This window comes from Gymnodraco acuticeps, unplaced genomic scaffold (genome assembly GCF_902827175.1).
Source record: "Gymnodraco acuticeps unplaced genomic scaffold, fGymAcu1.1, whole genome shotgun sequence".
NCBI lineage: Eukaryota > Metazoa > Chordata > Actinopteri > Perciformes > Bathydraconidae > Gymnodraco > Gymnodraco acuticeps.
The window spans coordinates 1,158,253-1,183,254 of NW_022990016.1; the positions used below are offsets into that span (position 1 = coordinate 1,158,253).

Sequence of the window (25,002 nt, forward strand, 5' to 3'; positions counted from 1 at the left end):
AGGTAAACCACAGGTGTGTTGTCCTGCTGCAGTTTGAAGGAGACTCACCCGGACCTCACAATCTTAAAGACTGAAGAAGAGAGAATTCAGACTTTACTGTTGAAAATGGAGTAAATTACAAACAAATATCAACTTTTAGAGGAATTTGTCTCACCTCAGTTGCTTGTTCCTCCTTTTATGGATTAGTTGATATTCACATCTATTTGGATTACTGTTTAGGGGCTGAGGTTTTTTTTGTTGCACAATGGATATAAACATTTCCAGACGGACAGGAGTTTTACTCTTTATTTTCACGTTTTTAAGTCTTCTCCATGGCTCAAGCGGAGAAATCCCCTCAAAACCAACCGGCGGTGTCACGATCCTGCCCCCGGTGATACCGGATAATGGTCCCCAGGCCTTCCCAGACGCGGAAAAAGCTAATTTACCGGTGTTTACCATGGATTACGCCAGAATACAGATTCCCTTTGAGATCACTCTCTGGGTGCTGCTGGCTTCATTCGCAAAGATTGGTGAGTAGCTCAAATGTGACCATGTGCAATATAAACACTTGTTTGCAACAGTACTGTGCAATAGTCACTTTTATGTAAAAGCATACATTTTGACAAGGTCTCAATATTTTGATATGTTATTTGTGTCACTTCGTTTTTTTTAATTTCTACCATGGTTGTGTACTTGTTTGTCTTTTATTTTTAATTAATTACTAATGTTTGCTTTTCTTCTTTTTTATACTTGCCTTTTCTACCTTCTATGCCACTTTGGCTGCACACTGTAAATGTTGCCTTATAATGCTGTGGGACTAATAAAGGGATTCTGAATTTGATAACATAATACAGGGCATCATTTTATCAGGAATATATGTGATGTTTTCATGTGGAGAGTGCCCTCTTTCTGTTTTTTAAACTTAATTGACATCCCATTTCATTTCAGGTTTCCATGTGTACCACAAGATCACCATCTGGGTGCCAGAGTCGTGTCTTCTCATCAGCATTGGTCTGATCGTGGGGGGCATCATGTACTCGGTCCATGAGGAGCCCCCTGCTGTGCTCACCAGCAACGCCTTCTTCCTCTACATGCTGCCCCCCATTGTCCTGGACTCCGGCTACTTCATGCCCACCAGGCCTTTCTTTGAGAACATCGGCACGGTCCGTTTAAAAACAGCCACGTTTTCCTAAATCACACTCCTAAAATATTCTCCTTTTTGAACACTTGTTTTTGATTTGTCGTGTCTGTTTGCAGGTGCTGTGGTTTGCGGTGGTGGGGACTCTGTGGAACAGCATTGGCATCGGCATGTCTCTGTTTGCCATTTGCCAGATCGAGGCGTTTGGTGTGCAGGACATCAACCTCCAGGAGAACCTTCTGTTCGCCACCATCATCTCGGCCGTGGACCCTGTGGCCGTGCTCAGTGTGTTTGAGGACATTTCAGTGAATGAACAGCTCTACATCGTGGTGTTTGGAGAATGCCTCTTCAACGATGCTGTCACTGTGGTGAGTGGGCCGAGGCACAGAGTCCTAAAGTCCTTTGTGGTGCCCTTTAATCTAAGCTGAGACTTGCTGCAACACGTTGGCCTGTTCTGGGCTTGTTATGAAAACACCTTTAATGAGCAGGGTGTCATTACAAACTGTTCCTAATTTCTTAATGGCACTTCCCAATAGGACTCATACATATCAATAGATAAAATAATTGCTCTATTGACGGATACATTCTCCACCTTTTTGATATTTACTTAATTTTGTGCCATTTCTCATGCAAAAATGGGAGAAAATGCAGTTTCATTTTCTTGAATTTGCAGATTTCCTGCTTTAATCTTTTTTATAGCATATTACGCTGAATATCTTTAGGTTTTGACCTGACATTTAAAGACTTTCTTTGGACTTTAAAGATGATCTCTTACATTTTTAGATACATACATGGACCTAGCAGATAATTCTCAGATGAATCAATAATGAAAATAATCGTTAGCTGCAGCCTAAATGCAAAAAGTAGTGTGGGAACAAGGCAGAATCACACACATAGAGTTAATCATGGACACCATTGTAACCCCACCTACCATTTAAAACCCAGTTTGGACCCTTGATTTCAAAACGGGTATTATAAGAAAAGGTAGATCCAGTTTCTTTTTGTCTGGAGCTTTTCTTATAATTTCTCTAAAGGCTCAGCTCAGGTTTCCTCAGATACAGTGAGATGACTTCTTTCTCTTTCTCTAGGTCAGTATGCATGTATGACAACATAAAGTGTGTCACTGCCAAAAATGCTGAACAGATAAATAATGTTAGAAAATGTTAGAAAATGTTAGAAAAGTCCGCAGACCTGCGCTGTGTTTCGTTTGAAGCTAGTTTGCTTAGATGCTGCCAAACCAGTTCCTGAGGCCACTGTTGCTTTTGGCTGTTTGGGAGGCGTGTACACATCCTCTGCAACTTGACTGAACTGCATCATGCTCCAATGTCTCCCTCACCCTGTTCTGATTGTGTTCAAACACACCAACCCACGTACAATAACCTGCTCTTAGCTTTATCGTGGCGACCCTTTTGTTTAGTACACAGTAGCTGATGCACACAGGGAAGACAAACATTTACCCAGGCCTTTCTGCACAGAGAGCTTTGTGTTGCAGATTATGATCAATCAAACAAGATGTAATGTTTTCTGAAAGTAGACATACTTCATATCAGCCCTGCACTCATTAGTTAAGGTTGTGACAGATTTAAGCGTGGGAAGAACTCTCATAATTTTAAGTAGGATCCTTTTATTCTAATGTGGGATCCCCTCACTCCGCCCATGACTCAGAGTTTCAGGTTATCATCTGTATCATCTGTGCTCCACACATTTTAAAACAAGGAACTGTTGCTGCCTGACTCTAAACACATGTTAAAATAGGCTCCGGTGTGTCTTGTCCATGATATGTTAAAGACTTGTTCACACAAGTAATTGACAGGCTCATCCCAGAGCAGAAACGTGTCTTTGCAGCATTACATTACATTACATTACATTGCATTTAGCTGACGCTTTTATCCAAAGCGACTTACAATAAGTGCGTTCGACCAACAAAATACAACTTGAAGAAAACAGAATCATATAAGTACATCAGGCTTCATAGAGCAAAAACATTTCAAGTGCTACTCAACTGGCTTTAGGTAAGCCAGTCCTTTATTAGTATAAAAGTGCTTCGTTAATAGTTCTATCGCTCGAAGTGGAGTTGAAAGAGATGAGTTTTCAGTTTGCGCCGGAAGATGTGCAGCAGGAGCAGAATTCACTTTAAGGTTATTTATTTGTACATGTAGGTTGGTTTCATTTGCAGTTGAAAGACAAGGTATCCATTGTGACAACAAAATAAGTTTGTTACATAAGTCCACTTGGACTCAAAAATGAGTCTTTTTTTTAAAAGGTCAAAGTCACGCTTAACATGTTTTTGTCCATAAACATTTTTATGATAATTATTTAATTTTACGCATATGTCTAACATGATGAAGTGATGATATTCCGGACGGACGTGACGATCAATGAATTTGACTGTTAAGCAAATCATTCAACCGCAAGGCAGTCCTTTTAGTTTATCTCTACTTTATGATAAATGTGCCTGAATGAGTGGCTGGGTAATTCAGAAAGTATTGTTGAAAGAAATACTATAATATGGAATATCACTTGCTCTATACCTTTTTAAATGATCCATATTCTTCATAGCCGTTTGCTAGTCAACGTGAAGCTGTAAATGAGATGCCATAACTGTGAGTGATTGTCTCAACTCAAATAAAACGTTACATGTGCTTTATGTTTGGTATTTTGTCTTTCACGTCATTTACTTTAATGGTTGCATTCAGCAAGAGAGCAGATTTTAAAAGCTACATGACCATAAAATAAAGAAATGAGTTTCCTTCTTTCTAAGAACAGAAGCACATGGCGATTGCTCCGGCAAATGCTCCTTTATCTGAGTCATTCAGCGCTCTTTGTGGAATTAGATTATCAAATTGCAAACAGTACAGAGTCAACATTTCAGTAAATCACTGTTATCAGCAAATGTGTCACTACTGCGCCTGACCCCACCCATGACCTCACATAGAGATGTGTGGGCTGTTTCTGCACACATGAATGCAAAGCTGTACATACAAAACAGTGTGTGTGCATGGTTGTTTTAACATGTGTATTTTCAGGTGTTGTACAACATGTTCAACTTCGTGGCGGATATGCCGGTGGTGGAGCCGGTGGATGTTTTCCTCGGCGTGGCGCGGTTCCTTGTGGTGGGGTTGGGTGGGATAGGCTTCGGCGTTTTGTTCGGCTTCGTTGCCGCCTTCACCACAAGATTCACCTCTAGAGTGAAAGAAATCGAGCCGCTCTTCATCTTCATGTACAGCTACCTGGCCTACCTGGTGGCCGAGCTCTTCGCCATCTCATCCATCACGGCGTGAGTAGAACACATCTTCACATTAAAGCATTCAACAAATGAAGAACACATCAAAAACACAGCTGTTGTTTATGTCTTTCTGCAGCATTGTGACCTGTTCTCTCACCATGAAGTACTACGTGGAGGAAAATGTTTCCCAGCGTTCCTGCACGACGATCCGACACGTGGTCAAGATGTTGGGCTCAATCTCAGAGACCCTCATCTTCTTCTTCCTCGGGGTCGTCACCATTACAACGGAGCACGAGTGGAACTGGGGCTACATCCTGTTCACGCTGCTGTTTGCCTTCGTATGGAGAGGTCTCGGTAAGGAGGGGAGGGGTCTGTGTTTTGTTTGTCTCAGCTTCTGTCCGTGCCCTGTGAAGGTTTCAACTGGTGCTATGAAGCATCGTGCCCGTTTAGTTTGTGTCATGGGAACACAAATCGATGGCAGTAATGTGCCAACAAAAGCCAGGAAAACAAGACTTCTTACCAGATTTTTATATTTTTAAAGCTGCATTTAATAGATTTGTATGTAATATTGTTTAAAACTTGGGGATGCAGAACAAGCTGTAAGCATTGAGCTGCTGCTGGAAACAGTTCTGAGGCGATTGAACCAAAACAGTCAAATTGGGTACCTAGCCGATATGGCATTTGTTCCTAACTTCTTTTCTTCCCTCTGTCCCCCCAGGTATCTTGGTGCTGACTCAGATCATAAACCCCTTCCGCACCATCCCATTCAACATGAAGGATCAATTTGGTTTGGCCTACGGTGGCCTGCGAGGTGCCATTTCCTTCGCCTTGGTCTTCACTCTTCCTGATCACGTCGGCCGAAAGCCGCTCTTCGTCACGGCCACCATCTGTATCATCCTCTTCACTGTCTTCCTTCAGGTGAGAGAGCATCTGTGTGCCTTTACTTAGAACTATTCACACAGTTGTTTGCTGTAGATCAAACATATAAGTCTAACTTATATTGGCGCAGTATATGTTAGTGTTTGTCTTAGTAAAAAAGGGTTTTCACTCATAGAGACAAATACTGATGTGCTTTGTCATGATTGATTTTCTTTTAAGCTTAAAACCACAAATGATTTGAAGTTCACATCAGAACGTATTTGATTATTTAGTAAGTTGTGCAGGTTTTGGATGAAAGAATGTTGTTGGTCTCACATTTACATCAATTCATAGTGTTTTTCCACTTCCACACAAAACCTGAAGAGCTTTTACTCCTGCAATAAAGACTGTAAGATTCTACTCGATTTAATTGAAAGAATGGTCAAATTAATCGACAGTCAGTGGGGATTTGAAAAGTCTTCTTATGTTTTATTTCTGGGTTCCTCTGAATCTGTGATCTTTCTCTCTCTCCTCTGCAGGGCATCACTATTCGACCTTTGATCGAGTTCATCAATGTCCGCAGAACAAACCGGAATCTTGACACCATCAACGCAGAGATTCACTCCAGGGTACGCCACACATTGTGAATGTTGTAAACAAGGTCAACTGTTTGTTTTTGGAGCATATGTTAATGGTTCTCACTTTGCTCTCAGATCATGGAGCACACCATTGCGGGAATAGAGGACCTCTGCGGACAGTGGAGCCACTTCTACTGGAAAGACAAGTAAGAACTCTCTTCCTGTCTATTCATCCTGCAAAATGCTTTGAAGTACAACGATTTGACCAAATCTGTCGCAAGTAGCTTACACAATTTGCACACTGATTCTTAACTTACTTACTTATAGATTAATATCCATTCAGTTTAGAGGGAAAGTATCTGCAGTGAAACTGGAGGAGTGCTGGCAGTTTCAGTTTACCTTCTCTCTTTCTCCTTTGTTGTTTAGTTTGACAATGCCATTGTTCACTCCCTGAGACTGTGGGAATGTGGAGAGCTAACCACAATAAAGGTGGCAGGTCCAGCTTCCTCCATCAGCTATAAAATATAATTATGTTCTTCCAAATGATCTGAAATGCTCTCTTTTTAATCTACTACCTTCACAGCTTTAAGGTTTTCATTAAAGTAATGCATTATATCACTAAAGTATTGAAGTAGTTCTGTGTTTAGGTGCATAGTTACCCTCATTTAAAACTTTGAAATGGCACTTATATACATCTTCAAAACCGCCTCCTTAATACTTGTAACAATTAAATAGAACAATATAAATGTACCATTTATTTAGCCGCTTCCTCTCTGTGGTTTCTTCTCTTCCTTGAACCTTTGTTTACACATACCTTGCCTATACCTATACACATACCTTCTTGTGAGACAGGTTCCTCAAGAATGAAGATTTTCAGTTTGATTTGTAATAAAACAACGGTAACACACAGAGCAGTCAAAGTGCATATTAGGACAGTGACCTATTAGTTCTGGCGTTTATCCAGCACATTGCAAGTAGTTAAATTACTTTAGCTTATAGGGTGTTTTAGGTGGTTTACATTCATATTGAATTAACTGTGTAGCATTTTAATACACAATCACTCCATTTTATGACAATTCTGCAGGATCTATACAAAGACAAAGCATTACAGGGGAAGATACCAAGTGTTTACTGATACATTTTTGTCACAGATTTAAAACAAAACAAAATTGAATACTGATATAGTACTTTCAAAAACTAGAATATACTCAATACACTTCTAGACACAAAACAAAGACAAAACAAATCTACAATGTGTAAACGTGACAAGAAAGTTGTAATAAAATATATAAGATACACACGTTTTTTATAATTAGATTTTGGGTCACGATGGAGAAAGTGGACTGATTTCGTAAAACCTCATAGGCCAGATTTTATTTTTACAAATGTATGATTTAACTGTGAAGTCCTGATCACTCCCTAATGTTCGTATTGTTCGTACTTTTTACTGTTTTTATTTTGTCTTTCATTACAAAAAGAAAAAGGCATTTCGGACAGACAAACTTAAGATGTACAATTACTATGTCTTTAAAAAACACTGTATAATTGTTTGCTGCCAAATGTCAATAAAAAATATATTACAACAAAAAAATAATTAGATTTTGTAATACTAAAGTTATTGTTGGGGTAGCTAGTGATTGTTACCAATACACTATTAAAAACACATCATGGAGCCGCCCAGGAATATGTTCCTTCATTGTTCCCTTTTTCTCCCTTCAGATTCTTGAGGTTCAACAATCTGGTCCTGCGGAGGATCCTGATCCGAGACAACCGGGCCGAGTCCAGCATCGTGTCGCTGTACAAGAAGCTGGAGCTGCAGAACGCCATGGAGATACTGGACACCGTCACCGGGGACATCAGCACCGCGCCGTCCATCCTCTCCATATAGTATGAAACCTTAATTTTATATCTCTGACGATTGTCTGTTCAGATCAAAGGGATGGATGAAGTCAATTGTATTTATTTGTCTTTCAGTGAGGAGAAGAAAAGCTCTGGTAAACCCAAGAAGAAGTTCCAGGCTCCGGACCTGAAGAACATGCATGACATCCTGTCCAAGAACATGTACAGGATCAGGCAACGGGTGAGAGATATTCATTTGTTCCGTTCATGGTATGCACAACTTAATGTATAACAATTATTTGCAAAACATGTCTCTATAAACACACCGTACCCGGAAAGGAGCAGGGAGAAGAAAATAATCTTATATTACCTGCCACTTTCTAAATACAATTACAAATAAATAGAAATAGATGGTCTGTCCTTCATATGTTCTTATTCACAGCCAATCATAACAGAATCATAGGAAAATAAGAGAAACACAAAAACGTAAAAAAATAATACTTGTTCCCACTTGACAGTTAACGGAAAGAAAAAAAACAACAACACCAAAACATCACATGTACAAGGAAAAGTTCAACACCCTCATCCGAGTCCTACTGAAGGAGAAGGGGGAAATAGGCGCATAATAATAATAATAATGGGACCTGCAAATAGACAACAGTCATCACAAATATTTACCATAGTACATCAACGTATTCACATTCCGCTTCATATTAAATATTCATGCAGGATAACAGCTGTGTGCACAAACTTATGCTTTTTCCCTTGTCTTGTATCCTATTGTGTTGCATCACAGAGGTAGAAAGAAACTCTATGATTTAGGGAACCATTTTCTGTCTATTTGAACCTTACTTGAACATTTCTAGTTTATACTTTATTCTTCCAGTTCTTATACAGAAGGAAGATAAAATAGTGTTCTTTTTACTCCATAAATCTGTACCTTGTTTCATTATAAGGAGTATCGTAAGCTTATGAAAGACAATACATGTCTAAATATTTATTCTGTGAATACTTTGGTCTCCTTCTCACATTGAAGATGTTTATGAGTAATTGTCAGTTCCACCAGAAGATACATTTTAAAAACTCCTTACATGTTTATGTTTCAATGTTTCAAATCCAATATTTCACAAAGTAATTGTGAGGAAAGTCCAAATCAATGAATACAAATTTGAGCAGGAGAACATCTTAATCTTTCCTCTCCCATTCAAACCGCTGATATTGATCATGTGACCCGTCACAGAAGCACCAGTCTTCGATCATTTGCATGTTGCTGTTGTTGTAAACCTTCAGCTGCTTACGGTAACCAGGTAAACAAAAATGTTACCCAGTTTGAAACATAGACTTTCTGTACTAACACAAAGGTATTTGGATTCTCAGCACTGAAAGTCGCTGATGTTTTGCATAACCCGAAACTGGCCAGCAGTATTTTTCCATAAGGGACATGACATTACCCACAGAGACGCTTTGATGTGGAGACAAATAGGGAGCATGTGCTTCTGATCCTGAGACGACCAATTCTCCCATTATCTTGTTAGCTCCTCTTTTAAAAATCCTTCACATATCCACAGTCTCTCACACAAACCCTGCGTCTCCTCCCGTCTGTGATGTTTGCACTTTTTAACATTTGACGTCCTCAGCTGTTTATCTTGCCGACTGGTGACGAAGCGGGCCCTTTTAAAGATTGTCATTTTAGAGTGGACTGTACTTTTGTACATTTTTTACACACTTGTACTTTACTACTTCCATTTCCTGCTACTTTATACTACCACATATTCAACTTTTTACTCCACTACATCTACTTTAAAAGCTGCAGTTACTTTTAAATATCATATTAATGATTAGAAATATAATTAACAAATAATGTATCATGTATTATTTAAGTTAAAATATAACTGTATTGATCACTTGGTGAAATCCCGAAGCTACCGAGCAGTACATTTAGTAAAAAACAAAAACTTTTCCATTTCGAGCTGTAACATTAAACACGTTAATGCATCAATAAGTAGATTTAGTCAAATAATATAATATAAATCATATTATTCAGAACATTTACCGTTGATGATTAATACTTTTTAATTTAGGTTTATTTAGTTGCCAATGCTTTTGCTAAAGTCAAATGTACTTAATTAAATGACTAAAGAATGTCTAAACTGTGGTTTTCTTACTATTATGCAAGTTAAAGGATGAAAATGCAAACGGAACAGAATATTACATTGGTTCCTCTATACCGTCTCATCAAGTTATCCTATAGTCAAATTAAAAAAAGTACAATAACAACCTGTAGAGGGTTTTATAGGTTGTAAGTCTCACTAATAGCTGCAGGGCTGACATATCTGTGTTGACAGTGAGGTTTACACTGCGTGGAGGAGGTGAGTGTCCAAACAGAGACATTGACAGTCCAAACAGGTGTGGCCAGATTTGGTTGAGTAACCCGAGCTTTAAAAAATGCTGTCTCCTCTGAAAGCATTTTAACTGTCTGCAGCTATTATCATTGCGGCCACCTGTTGGCTCTCTTGGGCATTTATTCCAGATTGACACAAAACCGTGGAACCTGTTAGTTTGATAGTCTTAATCTGCTGTGTAATGATGTCTTTTTTTTCATTTTCTTTAACTAGACGGTGGCATACACAACCAAGCATGCCCTGCCCAACGACAGCCACGCCAGAGAGATTTTGATAAGACGCCACACCAGCATCCGCCGCAGCATGAGACCCGGCAGCTTTCAGTCCCCGGTAAGCAGGAAGCCAAACCTGTGGCTATTGACTCAAGGAGCTACATAATACAGTGTGTTATCAGCCTCTTAGTTTCAATATAAGGAAGAGCGAGCAGCTTTAAAACAAGTGAAGTATGTCTTATCGCTGCAGATAAAAGTGTGCCTTATTAAACATCAGTTTCATTTTCTTTATCCTATTCCTCATTCTGCTTTTTGTTTCATGCCATTCTGCTGTTTTATTCCCATGTCTTCTTTCTCAGGACGGTTCCAAATCCCACAAGTACTTCTCTCTTCCTGCTGGGAAAAATCTGGATTCAAAATTCCCTCCTGGGAGGCTGAGCATTGCAGGTAAGCTTCTCAAAGTACTTTTAATTTAGCCTCAAGTGTTCCCATTAATGTCCCTTTTTAAAGTGGGAATAATCATCTTGAGTGAAAGTTTTTTTTAGAGGTTTTTCAGAAAAAGGAACGTGTCTATTTTTGTATCAGATCTTGATTTAAAGTACAGGATATGAAGTTCACACTTCTTAAAAAAACACTTGTTGGCAGTGTTGTTCTTGGTATGGCAACAGGTCAAGACAAATGTCTGTCAATAAGATGATTTTTAATAACATTTATGATCCCCTGACTTCTCATTTCGTGTCGGTCACATTCCTATTTATTCAATAATGTAGTTTATGACTGAATACGTGTAGAACTAACACCATTACCATCAGCCTCAGCTGTACGGTTAGCACGCTAAGATTAGCATTTAGATCAAATATGTGCCTAAGTTCAGCTGTCTTGTGCATCATTTTGAACCAATTTCCCCCCAAAACGTTTAGCAACATATTCACATAACTTCAAGATTTTTTATTAAGTTATTTATGTTTGAACTATGTAATAAAATGTGTATTGGATGACCCAGCAGCAAGTCAATGAGGTTTAAGGTGTAAAATTCTGTGACCATTTCTCATTCGTCAAGGGTTTTTTCATCTACATTAACACGCTTTTTAACTTTTTAATTGCAAAAGAAAATTCAATTCACTTCACAATTTCATTACCATTTTACCACTTTTTCTCCTATCCCAGATGATGAGGAGACCATGTCGGAGATGGCCTACCCCTCCAGGCGCTCTCGGTTTGGCCAGCCCTCGCGCCCCTCCTCCAGAGGCATGATGCCTCTGCGCCGCCTGGACACGCTGACGGAGGCGCCCTCTGTCGACATGCTGGATGAAAATCAACAGCGCGGCACATCCAGAAAGTCCTCCTCCTCCTCCAGTGATTCCCGAATTCCCGCTCCTCGCCATCAGCTCCACTCCCCTGTGGACAATGACAGCGGCTCGGCTGATAACTTAAGGAACGGGCATCATCATGAGGAGGAAGAGGAGCAGCCTTCACTTCCACCTCCATCCTGGGCAGTTGAACCCAGAGACAACGCCACGCAGAACCCTCTGCTCAGACGGCCGCAGTGGAACCCAAAGAAGTAGAAAGAGTCTCAAAGCAGCTGGACTGCCACAGACTGAGTCTCTCACACAGCTCCAGGGTCTCTACATAAGACTTTGTATTAAAATAAATGAATACGGGAAGTCTAGCCATTTCTGACCTCAAGTGGACCATTTTGAAATAAGCCAAAATGGACAGTCGTTCCTCAAAGTGAGCCACATCAGAAGCCCAGTGCACAACAGTGGGACACAATGTGATTTTAATACTAGGTAATTTAAACTATTTTAAGTAATTATTTCATTGTTGTAAACATTTTTTCTACTTTGTTGCCTATTGTGTGTGACAGCTGTATGATTGAAGTGTTTTTTATGTTAGTTTATCATGAGGAACTATTTCTGTGCAGTACAGAGTTCTCCTGGGTCTAACTGCAGGCCTTTTGTAAGTCTGTTACACTGATGGACCTCACCAGTCTGGGCCCATTTATTTCCTTTTACTGTAATAAATATAATGTTGTTGAAAGCTGTTTTCGAGCATAATCATCAGACCATGGATACACGGTGTGCCGGTACAGATTCACTCTCTCTGATTGGGAAAAACGATTCACAATAATGTAAAACAAAAAACGTTAGAAACAAATCTTTCAAGTGAATTCACAATGAACCTATATAAGTTAAACAAAATGAGAATTTGATTAGATAAAAATACGTTTATATGAAAGGGGTTGGTATATAAATAAGCCGACTGGCATTCGGTTATTGTTATGAAAGCAATTTTTATCATAAATAGTACTCCAATCTGCCCTGATGCATGTAACTTAGTGGATACGTTCTCTTTAATATTCCCTTTAGCTAGGTTACAACATACTCAAACACCTTCAATCAGAAAACACACATGTATGGCTGTCAATATATAGAGATATTAGGTTTGCATTTAGTCAAATTAGGATTAAACTACCCCATGTGTTCAATTCTCTACCTCCTTAAAGATTGTGCTTTTGCACTCTAAGGGAAATGCACAGAGCTGCTCTCATCAATTCCCAATTGTGTGATTTGAAGAATCAAGTCAACGCAGGGGAATTTTGACATTCAGTTGTAATGACGAAATGTACCACAGAGGGACTGCCACAAAAGTAAAAGCCATAAGAAGATGAGAAGTGTTAACAGTATGTGTGATAGAGTTCAACTCAACATCCAAACTGCAGCATTGATTTCAGTGTCTCATATACGACTCGAGACTTGTGTACAAAATGTTATTTATTTGTTGTTTTGGGCCTGAATCTGAATAGTATTTCATGGATTCACTGACAACTTTACACAAATTAAGACAATTTTCCTTCTTAGCCAGTGGTTGTTTTGTTTAAAAAAAAACAGTGGTGATCAGTATACAGTTAACATTTAACTTTAAAAAATGACTATCAATAATATCTTAAAATCTCTCATTTACCATCCTGAGATGGAACAAATAAAACAATGTAATTAGAAACTAGAACAAACATTTGCTCCTATACCACTTTAATAACCGTTTTAAATGCAGTGCAATGTTGAGGAACACCTGGCATTGAGGTAAAATGTGTATATGTATTGCCATCTTGGTTCGTGCTAACCTACAACAGTGTGATCTACCTCGGGGCAGGACGGCAGCCCAGTTTCAGCTACAGGTTCACCTTATTAAGGAATGTTAATGCATTACTGTCTGAATCTGAAGGGAGGGTCACCTTCGTCTTAAAGGGGACATGTTTTTGGCTTCACAATTGTATTTTTGGGATTCTACTTGAACACCGTTAATGTTCGTAACACTAAAGAAAGGCATTTTAATAATACATCCTTCTAATATTTCAGTTATTTGAATTGCAGTGTATAATCAGCAACTTTATAGTAACTTCCGGGACTTTGGACAATATAGTGGTTTGAGAATTAAAAAACGAGTTGTTAAGTGTTATGTGCCGACACAATGCTTCTGTGCGATCAAACTTCAGCACAGGAGCAGATTTAACTTCTTGGTCCTGCGCTTGAGTTTTGAATCCGTCCTCCCTGAGAGAACGGCTGCAGTGCTGGTGCTGAGGAGCCATTTTGACCCTGTTGAGTCGCCATATCAACAGATATTGCCTTTGAGCAGGAAATAACGTCCCCACTATGAGTCTTCATCTTCACAGCTGGCCTCAAAATAAGAGCACTTCTCTGAGTGGTAGATTTGCACTCATTTCCATAATTTTTAAAGTTAGTTACTCAGCGTTTTGATTCTTCTTCGTCCTCCCCCTGCCGTCCCATTTGGGGATCCTGACGAGCAGCAGACCTACAGCTGCCAGCGCTAACAGCACTCCCAGACTGGGGGGGCCACAGGGGCTGAACTCCTGAGCCAGACCTGAGAGGAGGGGGGCGAGGACCCGACCCACTGCTGTCACCGACTGCCCCGCCCCGATCAGAGTCCCGCTGGCCTGGACCCCCCCTCTCTGCAGCTCCAGGTCCGTGATGCACGTCCGTCCGATAGAGGTGGAGATGGCAAAGAAGGTGGAGCTGACCAGCACCTGCGCCACGCTGGGGGCCGCGGCGTAGAGGAAGATGAGCAAGCAGGTGAGGAGCGTGGAGTGCAGCAGCAGAGCGGCCATGTTGTTCCCATACAGCTGCGTGACGGGCCCCACCAGGAACCCAGCCAGGGCCCCCAGGGTGCTGCTGTAGCTGATAAGGTAGCCCGTCACCTTCGGTGTGAGGGAGAAACGCTCCTCCATGGCCAGGGAGAAGTTACTGTAGTACAGCATGATAGCTATAGCCATCAGAAGGCGCACCAGGAAGAGGTCCCACATGTCGGAGGAGGCCACCGTGTGGATCTTAGAGCCCACCGAGGACAGCTGTCTCCAGGCCGGCTGCAGCAGAGACACCTCCCTCCAGCGGGGAGCAGCTCTGGAGCCCGGCTCAGTCTCTGCTGGTGACACTGGGCGGTGACTATTTGCATGAGAGCAATTGAGCACTGACTTCCTGCAGTTGCTGTCATGACAACCTTTGCTTGTGTCATTGTTGGAGTTGTTGGAGTTGGTGTCTTTACGGTGAATTAGTGTCTCGCTCCATGGGAGCATCAATACAAGCCCTGGAATAAAAAATGCTCGATGTTAGATACATATTTTGGCGCCCCTTTCAGTAATGCATAATAAACATGCTTTTAATGCATTATAATCTGCTTACACCACTGTAGAATTATAGGTATATATATTTTATAATGGCTTATAAGGTCAAGTATTATAACCTTTAATTATAGCTTTTGCAAGGATCATGTATTATAATAGGAAATAAATACATTATAATATTTGTATAGTGCATATATGTGATTGTAAGTTAGTCTAAGAGGTCATTGTTTGCTTTACATAAAGTAAAACATTTTTAATGAAATTGAAAAATGATGATACTTGGACATAGATAGAGCCACTATAAAATAATTATAATATAATGTGTTGTAGTTAGTGTTGTATGATAATAAAGCAATATATTATCATACAACTGCTTATAATTATACAGTGCATTAAGCAGATTATAACCCCAATATGTAAATAAAAACATGGGTGTTATAGAAAGTGTTTAATTATATTTCCGAAAATATACTGTATATAATACTATAAAACAATTGTTTCCTCTATAAAGCATACCATTCATCATTATTGTATGTGTTTACTCTCAGGACAGTGCTGCAGCTTACGAAGTAAAAGAGGCATAAATGTTTATATATTTAAATGCACGTTGATTTCAGATGTCAGAGTTTTGTACCCACCTGCATTAGCCAGGAAGATGACTGCACAGGTGAAGGAGGAGGTGTAGAATCCGCCCTCATGCTCCGTCAGGTACCCTCCCACCACAGGGCCGAGGATGAAGCCCACGCTGGAGGCTGCGTTGAAGTGTCCCATCACCAGGGGGCGCTCTGCCTCAGAGACCAGGTCTGACAGCAGCGCCCTGCAGATGGACAGGGAGTGCTTGAACAGCCCTGAGAGGGAAGACAGGCACAGTGAGGCTAACACGCTGAACCTGCCATTAAAGGGCTTTGTGCAAATTATGTGAATGAGAAAAATGTATCCAAGAGTTAAGAAATAGAGGAACTGTCTGTCGCAGTTTTTTTTGTTTTGGTTTCAGTACAAAATGAGAAGTAAACCAAAGTAGGAATTACAGCTCTTCTATTCTGCTTTAGCTCAATTCTTACACACCAATATTTTACAATAACTTCAAATAGCTGAACAGTTAGACACGTTTGTGGAGTTATGTCTAAAGAATAGATGTAATTGTCTACGATTTGCACCCTAACCCCTTGCACTTGGGATTCTCAGTGAAATTGTCTTCCAATCTTCCAAACTGATTTGACACATCACATGCAGAATAATTCATAATAGGGAGGCTGTGTGATAGTGTGCTGAACTTCGAATCAGGGGGTTGCAAGTTCGAGTCCCACTGCAGTCAGCATGTCATTGTGTCCCTGGGCAAGACACTTCACCTCAAATTGCTCCTGGTTGCTTTGGATAAAAGCGTCTAACAAATTACATGTAATGTAATAATATTATCAAATAAGATGTACTTTATTGATCCCAAATTGGGACATTTTTGTGTCAGACATGGTGTTACATAAAGTGTGATTTTTTTACTGAAATAATTGCTGGTTATTTCACTTTCACTTTGTCCTTTTCTGAATGTTTATAGTGTGAATATGGCTTTACATGAGGGATCAAAGGTGAGTTTTCCGTTTACAAACCATGTAACACATTGCACTGTGCACTATAGTTTGTACATTATTAACTTCACCCAGTAAACTTTTCCCTACGATTGTCCTTAGGGACTTTTGGTAAGGATATTAGATCCTTTTAGGTCTAAAGACTATCAAACAACAATACTGTACATTTATCCCAATTGGCTAATTTCAGAATTTATCATTTTGTTGAATTGAACCATTATCAGCTTTAAAATAATAATTGGTGGTACATTTAGCAACAAAGCATGATCAGTGAAGAAAATGTGTGACATAATGGGGTAAATATTCAAATGTTGATCTAATATTCGAATGATTTGGAAAGAAATGTGTCGATTCTGCACAAGGCTCTAAGGCAATATTTGATGAGTATTTGAAAATATTGTTAAATACAGATCTATAGACATCAATAGACCCATTTCACAACAGACATGGTGACTTGTCAGGTCAGGAGGGGAAAAGCAAAGGTGGTACTACTGACATTTACAATGAAAAGGTGAATGAAACTCGGCCATCATTGATTGTTTTTGCTGTGACTTTCCTACTGTGACATGTCAAAATGTTCTCAGTTCAGGACTCACCTACAGGGATCCGTGCCAGGACAAACAGAGCGATGCTGCTGGACATCCCCAGCAGACCATAACCCAGAGCGCTCAGCAGCAGGCAGGTCAGCAGGGAGTACCTCCGCCCCACCACATCACTCCAGCTGCCCTGACAACCACACACAGCGAATAACACACAGAACTTAACAAACACTTTTACACTTTGTACAGAAAAACACATTTACACATGTTTGTGGATCATTTGTACAGTCCTGTTGAAAATGCATGTGTTTGTGCATATGTGTATTTCAACAGAATGAAAACTGAATTTGCCATAGCGGAAATATCTTCTTGACGACAGAGCCCAACAAAAGAAGACAAACAGAAGTGTGTCTCTGTACACAAGTAGTTTACAAAGATGTTAAATAAAGAGAAAATCCCCCAAAGCTCACAAACTAGCAGCCAGCCTGTTAAGTCTTTACTTTTGCCTGATCTCTCTCTCTCTCTCTCTCTCATATCTGATGAAATAATGAAATTAGGACCAATTGGGTTTGCTGAGTTCTGGGTGTAACCTGGTGGGATTATCATAGAGACCCAGCTGTTCCCTACGTGCATCAGGATTTAACCGGCCTGCACGGGGGAACCAACAGATGACTCCTTATCCCTTTAATTTGTCGCATGACCGCTGAGAATTAAACCAATTTTTCACGAGATGGGGGCGGCAGGAGAATGACGTGGATAACGGAGAATCTTGAGTCAGATGCCATGATTATTTTAGAGAGAGCACTATGCATATTTTGAGTAATTTTCTTAACGGCGTCAACATGTTTTTAATCATCATGGTTGAATCACTGATAAATTATCTCCCTTGATTTTAATTCAGGCGTGTCGAATGGTAAAAAATATGATTTTTGTGAGAAAAAGAACAATATCATTGTGCATGTGGCTAACCAGCAGTAGCTTGTGTGTGACTGTGTAGAGACTGGGTGTATTTTGTGACCACAGCCTAAAACATTGTTTATTGTTTTCATGAAATACCAGGAATGACATTGAATGTGAGCATGCCTTGTCAAGCAGGAATGCCGGATGGAGACAGAGATTTTTTTTGGCAGAAAAAAGTGTATACTTACAACTATTGTGCTTGAGAAGAGCTGCAAGATCCCATATGTAGATCCTGCAGAAGATTCATATTTGATTTAAATCACATGAGTAATATAAAGCACAGAGCAGACGCTATGTGTGTTCAGATTGTAACAATACCTACAGTATTACAACAGCACAATGGGATATTGTGGATTATTACACAGTACACACACTCACAGTATACAGTACAGTAAGTCTTACATAAGTTAAGCTTGTACTCAACATTGCATTTAGGTGGCAACACATGTTCTATAAGCAATTCAACAACAAATTAATTTAGCATGTACCAGAAAGGGTACAAATTGTATATCACAATAACCTCGACACATTTCCAACCAACAGTCTAAAATGATGGTGGACTGAGAGCTCAATCTATTCAAACTTAAAGGGGCCCTATGATGCTCATTTTCAGGTTCATATTTGTATGTAGTGTCTCTACTGGGACGTGTTTACATGCTTTAATGTTCAAAAAGCTCTTTATTGTTCTCATACTGCCTGTGCTGCAGCACCTCTTTTCACCCTCTGTCTGAAACCAGAGCCCAGTCTGCTCTGATTGGTTAGCTGGCCAGCTCTGTTGTGATTGGTCAACTACTTAGAGATGTCCCACCCTTTAGCCTATCACGTACAATGTGTTGGAGCGCCGGCCAATAGAATTGCGAGTGTTACGTAAGGGATAATGTGCAGCAAGCGGTCATTATGGGGAAAATAACACCGACAGGCTGATCAGGAGCCCGACGCGAAGCGGAGAGATCTAGATCAGCATGAAGGCATGACTGCATGCAGTTTGCTTTTCGGCCCAACGGTATACAGTTAAATCAACCGGACTTCTTTCTGAAGATGTGAGCGTCCTTAACAACGGTCAATAAGTCCTTGACAGCGGTCTGTCTGTTCGGTATTAACAACGTGTCACGTGTTCTGAATTGACCAATCAGAACCGAGTATTCAACTAAGCCATGTAATAAGCAGTGATATGACTGTGGGGGGAACTTCTGTGTAGCAATGCAGCAGGAGTCACCGACTCAAAGCAGACACGGGGTGAGCTGGAGCTTTGATGTCAAACACTGATGGGTTTATTTGGAGCTTCGGCCGGAGAATTCACAAAACGAGTCTAAGAGTCAGAGTTCTGACTTCACCGTAGAGTTGCCACGTCAATTATTTGGCTCAAAGTCATATAGTATATTGTAGTGCCGAGAGATAGGGAGTCGGAGGCGGTGCAATGAAGGTGCAAAAGGGTACTTTATTTAAGAGCTGTTGTCCGGTTGCAGTCCGGGAAGAAGAGAGAGAAGCGAGGAGGGCACACAATATATATAGCAAACGCCTAACATGTCCGTGTGGGAACAAAACCCCAACTGTAGTTCCATGTGTGAATTATGAACCCCAGTGTATTAATGAGTGGTCACTACAATATCCTATAATGCTGGTGGCTTTGTCTCTTTACTGTATATTTTAGAAAGGCTCACTGTACTTACAGAAAACGACTCAGGGTGCATCTGAGATTAGAGGGGGTGCAGGGGTAAAGTGCTATTTTGATAAGTGGGCAGTTGATCTGACACCCTCTAGGGGGGTCCGGGGGCATGCTCCCCCGGGAAGATTTTTTTTTTAAATATTGAAGTTAGATGCATCAATCTGGTGCACTTTGAGAGCAAAATGAAGAGATGTATGGATACCTCTCAACATCCATAATGAAACAACTGTAAACAGATTTATTTTTTCTTTATGGATATAAAATAAAGTAAAGCCTGACTCCTACTGGCGGCTGGTTAAATGACTCCTCGTCCCCTGAGTACACTCACCATCTTTCAGCAGGAAAGGAGAGGGAATCCTTGTCCGGCGACAACTGCTGTCTTTTCGCACTATTATTAAGCCACGCTAACATTTTCGAAATGCTAACGTTATGTGATGTCTTTTCTGCTCTAGTCTATCGCTGCGGCGCATCATGAGATGCGTCATGAGATGCGTCATGAGATGCGTCATGCAGGCCATCGGGAGGACCGGGAGGTTTCCCGATGGCCTGGCCTGCTAAGTGGCCTGCTGGCCTGAGGATTCTTTTTTTTATGTGTGTATTGTGAACGCAACGCTGCGCAAATGTGGGTCTGACTCTGCCTCACAGAGGGTGACTGGCTGTCTACATGATGTGGCCTGCCGACATGGCCACTTTCATACAGATCATATACTAAAGCCCTCGATTGGTCTCTGGGTGTCATTCAAGCTCGGGAGGGTGTGTGTTAGTGTATCTGTGGCGCGAGCGAGCGAGAGAGAAAGCGCACGCATCGGTTATGTGTATTGTTGTTGTTAGCATCTGGTGCTAGCTAGCTGCGCTAACGGATATAAGGAGCTGTTTCAACAACAAGGTGGAGAGGAGTCCTCTGCTGTCAGACTGAGAGCCTGATAACTACAGCTCAGGTGAGGTAAAGGACTTTCTGAGTGTTTAGATAGTTAACTTAGTCCAAGTTATCTCTGTGCGTCTCAAAGGGTTTGGTCACCCTTTATGTAAACACATCTTCCATTTGAGAGGGGAGTGATTAGCAAAATATGCATGAATAATAATAAAAAAACGTTAACTAGGTGAAAAAAGACAAGAGACACTTTTAAAACTTGTTGAGAGCTAAAACTAGTCTTTGCTTCTGCCTCAAAAAGGAGCAGGGGGAGAGGAGGGAGACAGGTGAGGCTGATTCAGGAGCCCAGACACACTCACAACTATAATTGCAACAAATAAATAAACAAGTTTCAATGTTTTTCATATTGGATATGGTATGTTATTGGTTATGGCCATGTTCTTATGATTTTATGATTATTTAAATGTATACAGTTCTGTTTCATATGGATGTAGTCTCTTTATTTCCCCCTCAAAGTGCACCAGATTGATGCATTTAAGTCCAACATTTAAAAACAAATCTTACCGGGGGAGCATGCCCCCGGACCCCCCTATAGGATTTGAGGTCTGCCCCCACTTAAAATATGTTCACATGAATAGGTTCCTAAATGGATTTGCAAAATTTTTTAATAGTAACCCATCTCCATATGTTTATTTTTGGGTAGTAGATTTAGAGGGCTATCACTATGGGCAGCAACGCTGTAAATATTGACAAATGAATCCAGCAAAATGGCACAAAAAAACTGGTAGTGGCCAGGCTGGGTGTATAATTCCCGGCCTGACTTATTGTCCCAGTCCGGCCCTGGCGTCATGAGATGCCGCCGGCAGTAAGAAGTGCCGGTACCACATGGGTAAAAATCAGAAGTGGCGGTGCTGCGTACCGGTGAGTACCGGCCCAATTCAAGCACTGGTTCAGAGAGAATAATCAACATTGTGCATAACAAGATAGAATCATAACACCTCTATCAGCTGAGGCCAGCAGGCAGGAACAGGGAGACAAAACACTGAGAGCACAGCAGCCAAGGTTACAGGTGTGTGCGCTCAGTCAGGACAGAATGAACTGATACACTGGGTCAAAGTTATGGACCTTGGAAACTATTTCCCCAACAGTGACTATGTTACTGAAGAACACAAAGGAGTCCAATGGAGGCCCCAAAAAGCGTAATAGGGCATGATTTTGGCACTTATATTTACTGTATGAAACATACAGTATACAGTATGTGGTGCATATTACAAATGTTTTGTGACCTCATGACAATAATTCTCTGAATGTAAGACTCGATAAAACATTAGATTATCGGCCTCTGTGTTCGTGTTAATTCTAGCTAGCAGATAATGATTTGGTCATGAGACTTTTCAGAGCTTGTCAGCTTATTAAGCGGGACTCTGCAGCTATGATGTAACTTAATAGATTACAACTCACCTACAACACCAGCCACAGTGGGACTTGCTCCAAGAGCTTTCACATGATGGCTGAGCAGCGGGATGATCATGCTCACCCCAAACAAATCCTGAAGAAAACAAGGAAATGAAGGAGAGAGATTAAAGTTATGTCCCCAGGTGTATCCAGCTGTTATCATTTAAACTTTAAATAACATAAGAAACCCTTTTGAACTAAAAAAAACAGAGTTGCAACAAAACAGAGATCAGTGCAGCTCTTGCCAAACTCTTGATTGGAGTCACACAGCAGTTCATACAGCGCTCTAACACTACACTACTCATTACACTAATTGCTTACTGTCCCTAAGAGTTTCTGCGTGCCAAACATCTGGGCACTTTAAATCACATTTAGCCAGATATGCAGGCTGAAAAACAGCTTGGAATCTAGCCATGTTTAGAGTTACACATACTTTCTTGTTCATGATTACGAGTTGGGTTTCTCAATGTTCTTAAATGTAAGGAAGAAAGTCAACTTTGAAGCATATTTTACTGACAGCGATGCTCAGAAGAGACAGCAGGTGTCGGCTTTGTTATTTTATATCTCCCCAATTTAGTGGCTAGGGTTATATATTACAACATACACACCGTGTGTATTTGTATGTACAGATAGTATTAATAGCATTATTGTATTTCTAGTGGCCAGAAAGTATTGATGCATCTATTAAAAATAATTTCAAAAATGTGTGCTAATGATCCTCAATAAAATGATGATACATACAGTATGCATACGTATGTCCCTGCTTTCTACAGTACTCAAAGGTAACACACAACTACACAATGACTACATTTACATCTTTACAACCCAGGCATGCTTTAAAATGTAATTCCCTATTACACCTACGGATGACAGGTGAATGTTTAAGGGGTTTGTGCAAGTATGCTGTTTCGGTTCAAGAGAATTTGAGCTATGCTATGACATCGACTTTTGCTGCTGACATGAAACATTTCTGAGAAAATATGTTCATGTGTTGGCAAACCTTCACACCTTTAAATTCAACAGACTTTTAGCACTTTTAAGAGCTGCTTTGCAAAACCCAAAGTATAACATTTGCATTTTAAATCACATGCAAACACCTTGAGGGTGCCTTGGCCGTTTTTGCATGATCTGAACATGAAGCACATGTATTATCTCTGAATTGGTTTGTTTTATTACATCATACCTTTCGAGTTATGAAACCATGACATGACAGCTCACTCAGTACAGTCTCAGTTAGCTACTCACCATGAAGCCCACCACATAGATGCATTGTATAATCCTCGTCCGTCCTCCTGGTTTCTGATATAAGGTGCTACATTTCTGGTTGTTCATCCTCCCGCAGTGACAACACGGCTGCAGGAAAAGCGGAAACGCTCATCCGCTCCACTGAATACTCTCCAAACACACCGAGCACGGCAGCGTCCCGGTGGAGATATCATGTGCAGGGGTCAGCGCGAGACTTCTCCGTATCAACCGTCTGAAGAAATACGGTAGGTGTAAATATGAGGCGGATTCTAAAGAGATAAGACACGTCCTGTGGCGAATCTGACTATTAGTGAAGAGGCTGATTTATCAGGTCTGAACTGCCGTGTTGTCTGCTCTGACCTATGAGGTGAATCACCCACGGATAATAGGAGAGTTGGTATCGTCCGCTGACGTCACAATCCTCGATCGGGAAGTTGATTCATAAAATATATAGATAAAACATCAACATTATCTTAAACCTTAACAAATCACAGAATAACTTAATTGTAACCGCATTTACAACAATTCAAGATACAAATCTGACTATATTGATATATTACATTGTCTAAAGACTATTTAAGCAATGAAAATGTTTTGTGTCTACATTTTAAGCTACATGACACCAATATGAAAGGTGTTTTTTTGTCGAATTGTAAACTTATTTTTTGGTTTGAAGCTAACAAAAAGAGTAGACAATAAAATAAGAATCAAATACACCAGTAAGACTAAATAGGCCCTACATAACACAGAATACACAGTATATATCCAACAAATGTTAATTTCTAAATGTTTTAGATATTCAAAACAATTCTTGTAAACATTTTTTGCAATGATAAACTGGACTATTTAACACCTTGTATATCTATTTTGGTTTTCACCTGTAACATTTAGAAAGTTACTTTTCCACCATCTGCTGGACAAATTGAGGCATCCAACATGTTAAAAACGGCACAAAAACACACACATAATTTAAGGGGGGTTTACAGTCACTTGAAGGCTGCCATATTCAAATATTCAAAGCCATGGACTATATTTCTGTTTTATAGCAAAGTAAATATTTCCAATCCTTTTAGGTTTTTTTTACTTGGCAATATTGGTCCTGACTACAGAGCAGTGGATGTGGGAGGAGTTTTACTATCTGAGTGTGGCCTGGCTCACATCAGAGTGTAAATGTGTCTTTGTCTGCTATAAATGTAGGATGACTGCCATATGTTCCCCACACATGCTAAAGTGTTTCCTCTCAATTCACACTGGCGGTTACAAACCACAGCAACAGATTTTACAACCTCTTTGTTTAAGGTTCAAACAGGTTCAAAGCTTTTGTTGTCATGATCATGAAGTACCTTTATAAACTGATATGCTAATTAACAGTTTAAATGTATTTTCTGTATATTGTCTAATATTTTTAGAAGATGTTGTTTTGGAAAAATATGTATTATATTTCTATAACCATTTGAACTTTATACTGTTTCATTTGATATTTACTTATGTGTTCTGGTGGTGTGATACAGTAAGGATAGGATGCATTTACAGTCATTTTCATCCCCCTGATTACAGGAAATGACATGTGTCTGTTTACATGAGCTTATAGCAGGGTGTTGTGGGATACTGAAACTCTTCTTCTGTCCTTACAGTCTCTCCCTGCCCTCACATTCCCGTGCAGACGATGGGTGTCCAGTTGCCACCAGTTATTTCTGCGCAGCTGATCCCCTCCCTTCACAATCTCCAACTGCTCCACACACTCAGTGGAGAGGAGTGTGTGGAGGAATCAGATCCCAAATATAGCCCAGGGTGTTGGTTGGGTGGGTGGGC

At 40.3% G+C, this 25,002-nt stretch overlaps 2 protein-coding genes across 2 annotated transcripts; one reads left to right on the forward strand and one right to left on the reverse strand.

Moving 5' to 3' along the window:
• Positions 1-12,272, forward strand: slc9a2 (solute carrier family 9 member 2). Its single transcript, XM_034213820.1, has 13 exons — positions 1-509; positions 928-1,142; positions 1,237-1,485; positions 4,144-4,394; positions 4,480-4,697; positions 5,062-5,261; positions 5,741-5,830; positions 5,915-5,985; positions 7,499-7,666; positions 7,754-7,859; positions 10,234-10,350; positions 10,592-10,679; positions 11,400-12,272. The coding sequence occupies exons 1-13, from the start codon at positions 245-247 to the stop codon at positions 11,795-11,797; spliced, it is 2,436 nt and encodes an 811-aa protein (XP_034069711.1). The 5' UTR covers positions 1-244; the 3' UTR covers positions 11,798-12,272.
• A 716-nt stretch (positions 12,273-12,988) lies between these two features.
• On the reverse strand, positions 12,989-23,539 carry mfsd9 (major facilitator superfamily domain containing 9). The gene is made up of 6 exons (XM_034213805.1): positions 23,191-23,539; positions 21,952-22,039; positions 18,142-18,185; positions 17,051-17,180; positions 15,510-15,719; positions 12,989-14,834 (listed from the first exon to the last, which is right to left on the reverse strand). Exons 1-6 carry the CDS (start codon positions 23,275-23,277, stop codon positions 13,975-13,977), a joined length of 1,419 nt encoding a protein of 472 aa, XP_034069696.1. The 5' UTR covers positions 23,278-23,539; the 3' UTR covers positions 12,989-13,974.
• Between the last annotated feature and the right edge of the window lie 1,463 nt (positions 23,540-25,002).